Raw genomic sequence first — 12,373 nt, forward strand, 5'->3', positions numbered from 1 at the left:
ACTCCCCTCCCAAACTGAACTGGGCTTTTCTTCTTTGCAACCCTGTATGACCTCATTTGGCATCACACTGCAATGTACCAAGAACTGATTATACCTCTGGTGCTCAGCCCAGGGTCTAGGTCCAGGAGGCACTCAACATTTATTGAATGAATGTGCTGGGAGGAATGGGAACTAGCTCATGCCGGCTGTCTTAATGAGATTATACATATTATACACAGCTATGGCTAAGGCGACTAGAAGTCAGTGCTGGGCATGTTCCCACAGGCAATACCTGAGCACCCCCTTATTAAAACCATGTGTTCCTATCAAGAAAAACAGCACTCCAACCTGCCTGCTGCTTTAAGTATGCGAGGTGGGGTATCACCGTCCACTCACCACCCCCGCCCCACCGTACAGGTGAATTGCTACATCTCTGGAAGCCGTAGAGTCATTTACCAGTTGTGTCTATTCTATCTCAGGAGTCATCCGGACTTAGTCACATTACCAGGGTGCAATTTTTAACCCTATCTCTTATTTGCTGTATGACATAGGGCAGGTCATTTAACCCTACTCATAGCATCAATGGGGTTTTCAATCTCTATGGGTCTTGTGGTGTTAAAAAAGAAAACTTTGAGGGCTCTGGAGTGAACAAATTTCAGTTGCTTGGTTTTCTGAGTTTTGTACTTTTGAAGAGACATTACCTAGTGCTTGTCTCAGCGAGTAAAGCCTCAAACTAGATTTATCAGATAAACATGAATTCCTAACTAATCAAGGAGGCCTTTGGGGCAGTAGCCACCCTGTTGCCAGCATACTCACTCACTCTCCCCACATCTCGTCTACCACAAGGATGCTTCACCCTGGCTGCCTCTCACCCGGAGCCCCCTTCCTTTTCCAGAAGCAGATGGGAAGCCAGCAGCCACACTCTTCTGAGCCTTCTCCAATCTTCTAACAAGAGAAAACCAGAAGAAATAGTTTCTCCCACCACCAATTCTCCCAAATTAGGTCCCAACCTGTGTTTCTAATCACTTATCCATGATGCCACTGAGCACCAGAGGAGAGTGAGATGTGGCCACAGGAGAGAAAACTGCATCAGATGCAGATTGTGCCTCACAGTCCTTGCTACCTCAAGATACCTCCCACCCCTACAGTAGGTGCAGAGGGAAGACTCTGATCTCTCTAGCCCTGCCAGACCCAATTAGGAGGAGATCCAACCCAGAAAGCAACTGGAACCATACTGTTACCAAGGCCAGTGGAGGAGGATGGCACCACCCTGAGGCTGATTTGAGCCAGGGCAGCAGGAGAAAGCAATCAGTGGCTTTGGAGTCAGAGGACCCAGCTTCCAGGCAACGTCAGGGCCAGAGTTTCCCAGCCGTAAACGAGGACCACCCCCTTTACCACACTAGGCTATAAGGGAATTACTAAGAGTGGTATGTAGAGCATTTTCTGTTACTTTTGGGGGCCAAGGGACAATCGAGTTCTGTTCTGGTATCTCCAACTAGCTACATTGTTTCTTGCAAATCATTTTAATGACCCTCCTTTGGAAGAGGTTGGGCCAGATGATTTCAAAGGTCCTTCAAGTGCTGGTTTACTGTGCATGGCATGGACTCTTACATCAGTCTTTCAAATTGATTTTACAAGTTTAGATGGAACAGGGATACATTTGTTCTCTGTTCGATGAGAAACTGACGCCAAGGGGATTTTGATGAATTCCTGAGCAATGGTTCCAAAAGGGGATATTTTAAAAAATCAGATGTTCTGAGTACAGCCTTGATGTACAAGGACAATGTCATCCTGTACATTTGTTCTTTACTCAAACTCTTTCTTGGTGCCTTATTAGGAGTAAGAATGGTTAAATATGAGAATGGCGGTTGTAAATTGAAAATAACTTAGAACTCAAAAGATATAGCACCATTTTCCACCCCATCCCACCTAATTTCTCCCAATATCTGCATGCCAAAGGAAGACATTCCAATGTGGGGCATCTCCCAGAGCCAAGATAACACCAAAAATCAACCACACATAGTCTAGGCTTAGCCGGGTTTTGTCTGAGATTGCTCTCCAGAGATAAGACTTTGACTAGAACCAGAACGTTCACTTTCATGAGTTTGCTTTACTGTATTCTCCACTTGGGCCTCTCCTCAAGCAGGCAAACATACATTGAAGAATGCACTTTGGTACTGTTTAAATAAACAACACATCATCCCACTTGACTCCTTGTTGGCAGAAGCATCCCTGACAGGGTATACGCCCTGTTCTGAGTCCTCTGTCTTTGTCAAAATGTTCTTTATGATGAGTCGGAGAGGGAGGCAGCCAGCAGTGGCAGTCCACAAGGATCCAGGTCCCTTCTCCAATTCTAATACAGACAGCAGGTTGAATAAAACGAATATACAACCCATTTTCTATTTCTAGGTGAGAGGGAAAAAGGCCCTAAGGACAACTGTGTTTGTACAAAGAACAGAGTAAACAACATCAGGCACGCACACAAAAAACCCATTAGCTGGCGTTTAAGATAATCATTTTTCCCTTGCATAGTTATCCATTCTCTCATTAGGACTTTAAGTGTTCTGCTGGAGGCTAAGGGTTGAACCCACTGAGGAAGAGCGCCTTTTCCCATTGGTGGCACAGCTTGGAGGATGGGCAGGGCCAAGAAGGGAGAATCTGACTGCTGCCATCTAGAGCCAGGGCCCAAAAGCTACTCTTGAGCTCACAGGGCCTGATCTTTGAGGAATGCACTGCCTGTTTTTACCCTTATTAAGAGAGGAAAGGAAGATGAACACTAGTTCTTGATTTAAGACACCAGGAAAGCTAGAGGGAGCCTGCCCCAAGTTTGAGGTTGCCTCCCACGCTGACAAGACATTAAGGAAGCATTTACTCACAAACTGTGTAAATATTTTTCTTAGGAAGAAAAAAATACTGTTAATACATAGAACAATGTGCACATTCAGTCTTGGCACTTTTCCTTCATCCAATTTAACCAGTCTCTAAACTGGTGACCTCTGCATATCTGTCAGTCTCTTTTCTGCAGAACAATCTTCAGAAAGCTACAGTGGACAACGGTCGTGTAAAGATGCATTTCTGGATCATCTTTGGAGGAAAATCTATTCGGCAGCCTCTTTCCTTCAAATCCACCCCCTTCAAAAACAGACCTGCTTTCTCATTGAGTCACAGAATTTATAAGCAGCCATGCTCACTTCTAAAAAGCAGGCCAAAATGATGACTATTACAATCAAAATATATAACTTCCAAGATTCCATATTCACATTACTCACACTCTGAGGCTTTTCCCTACCTGGGTGTATGTTCAGGGGATATAGGTACATTTTAATTCTAACTGAAAAAAATCAGGAAGAAAAAGCTGTTAAAAAGCCTGTATCATTTGGGTGTCCCCCTCACTAGCAAATTGTGTGTGTATGTATGTATGTATGTATGTATGTGTGTGTGTGTGTGTAAATTAAAGAACTATTTATTCAGACCCTAGAAAGCTACAGTATAAAATAGGGCACGGCACTGAAACTCAATCAAGTTCCTCGTTTCTTAAAAAAGAAAAGAGGGGTGGCAGGGGGAAGAGTTTGACTTGGATGACTTCCATGCCCATTCCAGCTCTAACATTTTATGATTATGATCAAGCCTTCAGTTTTTCTTTCCTTCCTCTCCTGCTGAATGAAAAGCCAGGCAGGAATAAGGAAAGGAATCCCAGGCTGCTGCCAGTTCTGGTAAGAGGTCTGTCTGGTTGGGGAAGAGGTTAGGAGGTTACTAAATTGAGATGTGGGCCTCCTCTGACCATGTCAGTGATCCACAACCTGCCTCATTTCTTGGGGCTTATGCTAAAAGCAGCTCCTGAAGAGATGTTATTGTCCTGTAATCAATGGAGGAAAAAATTCACTCTCCTCTGGTAAAATTACTTAGCAAATGGAAAGCAGTGTTGCAATCAAATTCACAAATATTGATGGGGGTATCCAAAATGTTCAAGGCAGCCTGCTGGGTACTGGGCAGTATCTTGAATGGGACCATCCAAGATCATCGTTATAAAAGAACCGGCCTTTTATAAGACCATTAACAAACTCTCCAGCCATGCACACATTCAAATACATTCCATTAGACATTGAGCAGGGACTGTCTTTTCCATCATTCTATCTCCATGACCCAGCACAGGGTTGGCACAGTTCGAAGCTCAGGAAATGTCTGTCAAATGGAACAGAAAGGGCGGACAGCACAGCCTTCGGTCATCAGCTTCACCAGTTAAGCACAGTGGCAGCTTCCCATTTTAGTCAGTCTGTCATTTTGTAATCATACAGCAATTAACTAAGCAGCTTTAATCTCTTAAGGGCATTTTTCTTTTAGGGAATACGAAAAACACAGAAGGCATTCATCACCAGTGCTTCCTCCAGGCAAAATTTTTAAAAATTTTAAAATAAATGAAGCCACCTACAAAAGGTTTTCCTGGGAAGCCTCAGCCAAGAAGAATTAACCTTTCAAAAAGAGGCAATTATATAAAAGGAGCCAGGGGCTGGATGCATAATGCCATGATTTGACACCAACCCAATAGGCCCAGATGCCTTCTTCCAGCAGATACAATCAATGGATCCTGAACGTGTTCCCAAAGTGTCTTTCCCACTCTTGAAAAAGGGCCGAGAGCCCCCTTCTCAGGGCACCACATTTCCTGGACTTCCCATCAGAAAGACCTCCATCCTCCAACCTCTCATAACTTCCCCTTTAATGAGAAAAAACACAGAATGCATATACACAAGGAACAGAGTTAGTAGAACATGGGAAATTTGTATGGTGAATCAGAGTCCAGTGATTGGTGAGAAATATGTTTCGTGAAATAGTGTATCTCTCATTCTAGCTCACAAACCCTCATCATCATTTTATTTTCCTTGTCTTTCCTTTTCTCCAAAGAATTCATGTCAACTCCATTTGTGACCAACTTCACAATCAAGCAAACAGGAGGGAAATTTTTCAGAAAGAAAAAGTGTTCAGGTTTTAGTTATTAAGTATGGGAAGGATCTTAAAATAGAGATAATACCTTAGTGGTTTTTTCCTCCTCCAAAGCCAAGCAGAATAAAGATTAAATCTCGTCCCTCCTTAACTTAACTGCTTGGCCTATATTTGAAGGACTACTGCTCAGCTGGAAATTTGGAAAACAACTGTCAATACCATTCTAGGCACCTCAGTAGGTACAAAGTGGGAAAGTCAGTCAGCTGGATCCAGCGTTTGGAATATTCCCTTAAGAAGAAGTAGTAGCTTTTTACTCTGCACCTGAAGCTAAAATTTGTTGCTACTGCTATGCAATTTCTTAAAACGAAAGTATTACTTTGGGGAAATATTTAAAATATATATCTTTTTCTATTAAAAATATTTCTTTTTCCCAAAACCAAAAATCAGTTCCAACTGAAAAGTATTTTTTCAAATTATTGGAGCTATAAAAAAAGATGGCAGGTGGAAAAATAAGTGTCTTTGCTATTACCATTGAGACTAGCCTTCCAATAATATTTACTAAAACCAGAAAGGAACTACATGAAACGGCAGTAACTTGTTTTCTCTAAGGGCGTTTAGTGGGTCACCGTCCCTGTCCTCTGCAGACCAGCGCCAGCTCTTCTATCTTGGGCACCAGCACACCCTCCAGCAGCCTTCGGAGGGTCTATGTTACTGGTGGGACCTAGAACTGAAGTGGTGTCAATATAAAGTAATGAGACTGATGTATGTCTTTTAAACATACATCTGCACGTGTACACGCACAGACACACAAAACACAGAATACACACATTCAGGTGAGTGACACTCCCCACCAAAGTAGTCACTGAGGAAGTTCCACATATCTCAATGATGACCAAAATGCTTACGACATCTCTGGAACTTCTCTTTGGGAACTGCCGATGAGCTGCACTAGAAAATGGCTCTGACTGCTTTCCAGCTGCACCTCACTTAGGACTCCAACCCTCTTGACAACCTACCTTCTCTTCCAGAGGCTTCAAATAGCTTCTGGCTAGTTTCAAACTCAAAATTCTCTTTCCCATAACCCCAAAAGATTAAAGATTTGCCCAGAGAAGAAGAAGGGCAAATCTCCTAAGAATCAAAAGAAGGTGATATAGTAAATCCCTAGTGACCTTGATCAGTGAGTCAGTATTCTGGATCTTAGCTTCTGCTTTAGGAAGAAGAGGAGGTTAGAATAGATGACCATTAAGGTCCCTTCCAGTTCTAACATTTTAGGAGTCGATGTTTCTAGACTTTGAAGACAGTTCCAGAAATGTTCTTGCCAACGGCAACATCATTGGAAAAACTATGCAGTATCCTGCTGGGACCATTCAAGGGGAACAACATACATTGGGATATATAAGCTCTGAAAGGTTTGTTAAAATGCCAGTCACATGACCTTATAGCAACAGCTCATACATGCACAGGGAATGCCAGCCCGTCTGAGATTCCCTAAAATCATATCTTAATCCCTATTCTCAATGAGCCCAGATGGGCAGAAGCACCAAGCACCACCAGGGATGCAAAAGACACATGGTGTCAGCTGCTAAGGAAAATAAACCCCAAAGGTCCATGGGACTGAATTTACCAGCTGCATCCAGCTAGATACCTTGTTTCCATAGTATGGAGTTTCAGCATTGTTCTTGCCTGACTTCTGGGCAAATTTTTTTGATTTTAGATCAACATTGCAGATAACCCTTGGCCATGTGGACAGTAATAATGAAGTCCAATTGTAATTTATCTCACAGAGTGGAACCCTCCAGGAAAACAGAAGGCTATCAACTGTGGGGGCGGGCATAACTGCACAGTCTATCTTTATACTTCTAGTTAGTATCTATTATCTGCATGATCAGTATGCAATGCCCAGCCACCTTTCCCTAGGCTCCCCTGGCATGCCCTTGGGTTGCAGCCCATTATGGCAGCCTGTTTGTGTGGAAAATCCATGGGATTTGTTGTTGGGAGACCCAGCAGTCAGTCTGGGCTATGCCACTTAGTAGTTGAGAGAACTTGAGCATCTGCATGGCAGTCTCACTATCTAAAAATGGAGCTAATACCACTTACATGTTAGGTCTCCTGGGAAGACCAAATTAAACAATGACTGCACATGTCAACTATATAGCATTAATCAAATATTTTTTAAACAGGGACTCTAAATTAACTTTCGTAGAAGCATAAACTCAACTGATTTCATTAGGTATATTTACTTGTGGTAAGGGTAAGGAGACAGGGGAACATAATCTTCTTAGATCTGCCAAAGAACTACACTGTTCGACTTTTGAAAAAGATGGAACTAATTTTTATCTGCAAGACTGATTTAAAACCACACCCTGTTGAAAGAAGTCAGGAGGTCTGTCGGTTTGAGAAGGTATCCCCTCTTTCCTCTACCATTTCTAACTCTGGCGATTGTGCTCCTGAATCTCATTCCAAGTGGGTGCTGCCAGATTTGGCCCAGAAGCCCTCAGGGGTGGGTCACTTGAGGGGTGAGGAGTGCTTCTGGTGCGGGTCACAGGGAGGCAGAGACACGGTTCCCTTAGATATGGACTGCAAAGGCCCTGGAACCTTTCAGAACCATATCAGACAGTGTTTTGCCATTAAAAGAAACCCAAAGTGAGAACACTCAGCTCTTCAGAATAAATGATCAAGCCCAAAGACTTCTTAAAAATAGGAACACTGTTCATTAGGTGCTACTTGGCTCCAGCCACGTTGCTGGACCGTAAGAGATACTGATCCACGCTTCCTTTCCGCCGACTCACAGTCCGCCTCTCATTGTCAAACATGCGTTGCAACTGCAGAGCCAGCTGTCGGTCCTCTTCCTCTTGCTGCAGTTTCTGCTCCATCTCTCGCAGTGCCGGATCTGTCGGGGCCAGACCCAGCTCACCACTGCTTTGTCGCAGTTTCTTAAGGGAGCCATTTTGTTCCAAGTGCTTAGTCTTACAGTGTCTTTTCCGGCCCCGACGCAAGGAAGGGAGTGACTCCTCACCTAGGTTGTCTGCCAGAACACCGTTAGGCAGATCAAAATGATTCACTGTCTTCAGCTGTTTCTTTGTTTTGAGGACCCCACCCAAAACACTGTTTTTGGGCAGCACTGAATTAACTGTTGAGATCTTCATGGCTGTACTTACACAGGTTTTTTCTAACTTGGCATTTGGGGTTGACCCTGACCCTTCAAACTGCTCTCTCTCCAAAGATGTCCCACTGGCTCCCACTTTGAGTTCTGAAGAAGAGCAGGTTTCCAATGAGATCTCAGTGCTCCTTTTACTATCACTGCCCTGTTCTGTTTTTGTTTGGCTAACAGAGGGGAAATAATCAAGGTCAGTGGGGTTGGGCCCAGTATACTCAGAGAGTACTTGCCCACTGGACAGTCTTGTATTTAAAGCCGGAAGTGGCTTCTCTTTGTTAGAATGGATAACCTCAGAGACTGGGAAGTCTTCCCCCGTTTCTGGAGCCAGGGAGGTGAGGGTGGCTTTTGAAAGGGTCTTTTTGATTTGCCGCTCCTGAAAGATCTGTTCCCACTTTTTGAGGATCCGTGGACTGGCCTCATAAGAAGTCTGCTTCTGCAGGCTTCTGTTTAGGTTGCGGGGAGTTGATTTGATGATGAGGGGACTTAGCACGCGGCCGTCAGGGAGTCTCTTGGGAGGAGTACATGGTGAGCAGACAATGGGCTTGAAATGGTTTAGTTCTTCAGAGATGCTGTCATTGCTCTCAGGGCTGATGGAGCGCTCTGGCTTATGCAGGGAAGCCAAGGATGGGAGGGAGCTGAAGGGTAGACGCTTTTCGATGGTCAAATCAGGGGCTGAGAGGCAGCGGTTGTTTTGAGTGGACAAGAGAACACCAATGATGGGGTTGGAGGCAGGGGTCATAGTTGTGACCTGAAAGAGATTAAAAAGATTATACATACATACATATATATATATATTTTTTCTTGATAATTCCTTCATGATGGTAGAGGGATAGGGAGGGGAATGGTAAGAAACAGGATAAAGGGTGATGTGAGCCTGATAGGGAAAATCCCTAACCTAGAATGCACACCATTTGCAGAAATTCCTACACATTTGAAACAATACAACTGAAAATGTATAGGAAAAAAACATCATCTAGAACTTTGAAAAAGGTTCCATTGGCCCTCATTCCACCCATCTGGCTACTAATTCAAACTCTAATTCCTTCACATCTGTTTGCAAAATTCCCCAACATAACTAGTATGCCTAGGACCCATTCTGCCTCTTCTCATCTGGAATAGTTACGGGATGGGACTAGAAAGCCCAGAAGCCTATGTGAGGTATACTTTGGCTTTGCTGGTTGGGGCTGCTCTGAGTCTGCTCTTCGCTCTGTCCTGAGCAGTGTCACTGCAGCTTTGACTCCTTTCCACCTTGGAATTCAGGTTCCTAAAAAAGAATAAATAAAAGACAAATAGTCAAAAGTAGTCCATATGCTAGCTAAGGCAAAAGAATAACAACTCTTCTGTGCTTTCAAAGCCACTCACCAAGAAAGACAATTCCCTTGGGAAGATACAATAGAAAATGAGTTAATTTATTAACAAAACACATTCTAAGAACAAATGCTGTCAAAAGAGAAAGAGTTCTCCAGAAAGGACATTGGTTTAAGCCTTTGTTTCCAAGTAGACCCTGCATAAATGACGCAAGACCAATGGCTGTCTTGCTCAAGCTTAGAGAGATGTAGGGGTACTTCGCCAGCCTTAATAGGGTGAAGAAAGGGTTAAATTACCTTACAAACAACAAACTTTTTCCTTTTATGAGGCCCAGACCTCTCCTCAAGCAATCTAAATCAGCCATGAAACACATACTTAAGTACTTACAAAAATGCATAGCAGTACACTAGATTTTTATGTAGGGAGTCAAAATTAAATGTAGTCTCTTCTCCCTTGATCCATTAAATTTGAGCTTCCAAAGGCCTAAATCCTGGTGATTTAAGAGACTTCAAGAACACATGATTATTTAATCTTATGCATGAATTACGTTATGACTTTGCAACCCAAACCAAAACCCACAGAAGCAGTATTCTAACATTAATCTTACTGCGTAAGAATTATGTGCAGGTGACTGTCATTTGCTCCAGAGACTGTAAACAGGGGGTCTTGATTATCTTATTACTCACCTTTGTTTCCTACTCTCCAACTTTTGCCTAATAGACACCTCGTGAGAAAAATGCTTTTACGAATGTTTGCCACTGATATTTCACCTGTGCTATAATTCTATTCAACAAGCTTTTATTACACACTTACTATAAGTCAGTCACCAATGAGCACTATCTAGACGCTGGGAATAAATACAAAGGAGAATGAGATACAATCTAGGTCTTCAAGGAATCAGAGTCCAGTTGGGCAGACAAATAAATATTACAGTATGATACAGTGAAATGTTACAACAAAAAAAGTATGCCTAAGAGACAGAATGGCATAAGAGAGAGTTATTAATTACCTGGGATGGAGTGAGAATGGGGTTGGGAAAGACTTCCTGAGGCATATGTATTTTTAAGGATAAATAAGAATTTGCCAGAAGTCAAGGTGGACACATGGCCATGCAGATGATCCCAAACAGAAATTACTTCCTTGAATGATTCTATTTAGCTTTGAAATGGAACACATCGTATCTACTCCTTTGTAGCAAAAGATTTACATTTAATGTTTTACCATGCCAGGATTAGCTCAGAGAAAACTTATAAAGGAGGTAATAAGGCACATTCCCAGGGTGCTGCCTCTCTTCTCCCTACATCTCTAGCAAAACCTGCCCTACCTACCCACAATGGCTTCCATTCCAGAATTTCTGTATTATTCCTCCCATTCGAAACTCTCTCATCCTATGTCTGCTGGTCACATCACCCTCCTAGATGGCTCCAATTTGATAATCTATATTATGGTATTAATAGGAGAAAGTGGTGGCCAACTTGCATCACATGTCTGCACTTAACCAAGAACATTCAACACTGAACCTCAACAAATAATGTGAGAGTTGTATTATCTACTGGGAGATGTATCTTAGAACAGGCAAGAAACATCAACATCATCCTGTAAAGGCAGGTGCTTAGATGTCAGCTTCATTTGTATTTTACCTAGAATAGTATCAAAATTCATTTGCATTCCAAGAACTCACACAAACTGTCATTGGTGTAAGCCACCTAGAAGTAAACTGGATGGCAGATTAAAATGCTGAGGTGAATAACATATACTTTGGGTCAGGACGAATGAATATAGAGCTGAAAAAGACAGCATTATCATTTCAAATATATGACTTGTTTGGCATGATTCCATTGGAGAAACAAGTAGACACTTAGAGGAAAAGGTTTTCTGATCAACATAAGAAAGAACTTTGTAACTTTCAATAGTCAGAGCTGTTTACTGATAGCTACCTTGGAAGGTACTGAGCTCCATGTCATTACAGGTATTCAAACTGAAGCTGGACCTATACTTTAGGGTCCAAACCTTCCATAATTAATATAATTTTAAAAAACAGACTATGAGTCCATTTTGTCAGTAGTAACCAAGTCAAATTTAAAGACACTGGTTACATGCCTAAGTTATCAGATGTACAAATGACGCCTATCTTTTGCTGGGGAGAACCTCTTCACATGCCCCCTAAATTCCACTTTGGCGAAAGAAAAGGCCCAGGGAGGAAACTCACACTTGCAGCACTCAAGCATACAACAAGAACACCCAAAGTAGTTTCTGACAATCTAAAATCTTTTTGGTAAACCTGAGTATGGCTGAAACTGTCACTGTCTTTCCCATTCATGTGGTCAGCAGAATTTACTGAGTACCAACTCTGTACAAAGTACTAGAGACAGATTGATGAAAAGATAATCTTAACCCACAGGAGCATGCAGTCACTGAAGTCTACCACACCATAGTACAAAAGTGCTATAAGAGAGCAGTAACTAGACAGCTAAACTCTCCAAGTGTTTTCTTCTAAAAGTTTTATAGCTTTAGCTTTTTCTGGGGGAAGGGTGGTAGATTGCCCCAAGCTAACATCCGTTGCCAATCTTCCTCTTTTTCACTTGAGGAAGATTGTCCCTGAGCTAACATCTCTGCCAATCTTTCTTTATTTTGTATGTGGGATGCTGCCACAGGGTAGCTTGATGAATGGTGTATAGGTTAGGTCGGCGCCTGGGATCTGAACCTGCTAACCCTGGGTGGCTGAAGTGGAGCATGCAAACAACCACTACGCACTGGGCCGGCCCAGTTTTAGCCCTTATATTCAGGTATCTGATCCATTTTGACTTAATTTTTGTATATGGTGTGAGGTTGGGGTCCAACTTTATTCTTTGGCAAGTGGATATCCAGGTATCCCAGCACCGTATGTGAAGAGACTATTCTTTCCCTCACTGAATGGTCTTGGCATCCTTTTTGAAAAGCAACTGACCATAGATGTATGGGTTTATTTCTGGAGTTTCAATTCTATTCCAC

The 12,373-nt window shown here is 42.6% G+C and overlaps 1 protein-coding gene across 1 annotated transcript in view; it reads right to left on the bottom strand.

Moving 5' to 3' along the window:
* Positions 1–2,069: 2,069 nt before the first annotated feature.
* The window catches only part of RNF169 (ring finger protein 169), an 83,334-nt gene continuing 73,030 nt past the window's right edge, over positions 2,070–12,373 (bottom strand). The window contains exons 5-6 of the mRNA XM_070624168.1: positions 9,239–9,338; positions 2,070–8,822 (exon numbers count right to left, since the gene is read on the bottom strand). Coding sequence (XP_070480269.1) covers positions 7,638–8,822; positions 9,239–9,338 — 1,285 coding nt within the window. The 3' untranslated portion in view covers positions 2,070–7,637. The remainder of the gene's footprint in view (positions 8,823–9,238; positions 9,339–12,373) is intronic.

This window comes from Equus przewalskii, chromosome 6 (genome assembly GCF_037783145.1).
Source record: "Equus przewalskii isolate Varuska chromosome 6, EquPr2, whole genome shotgun sequence".
Lineage (NCBI taxonomy): Eukaryota > Metazoa > Chordata > Mammalia > Perissodactyla > Equidae > Equus > Equus przewalskii.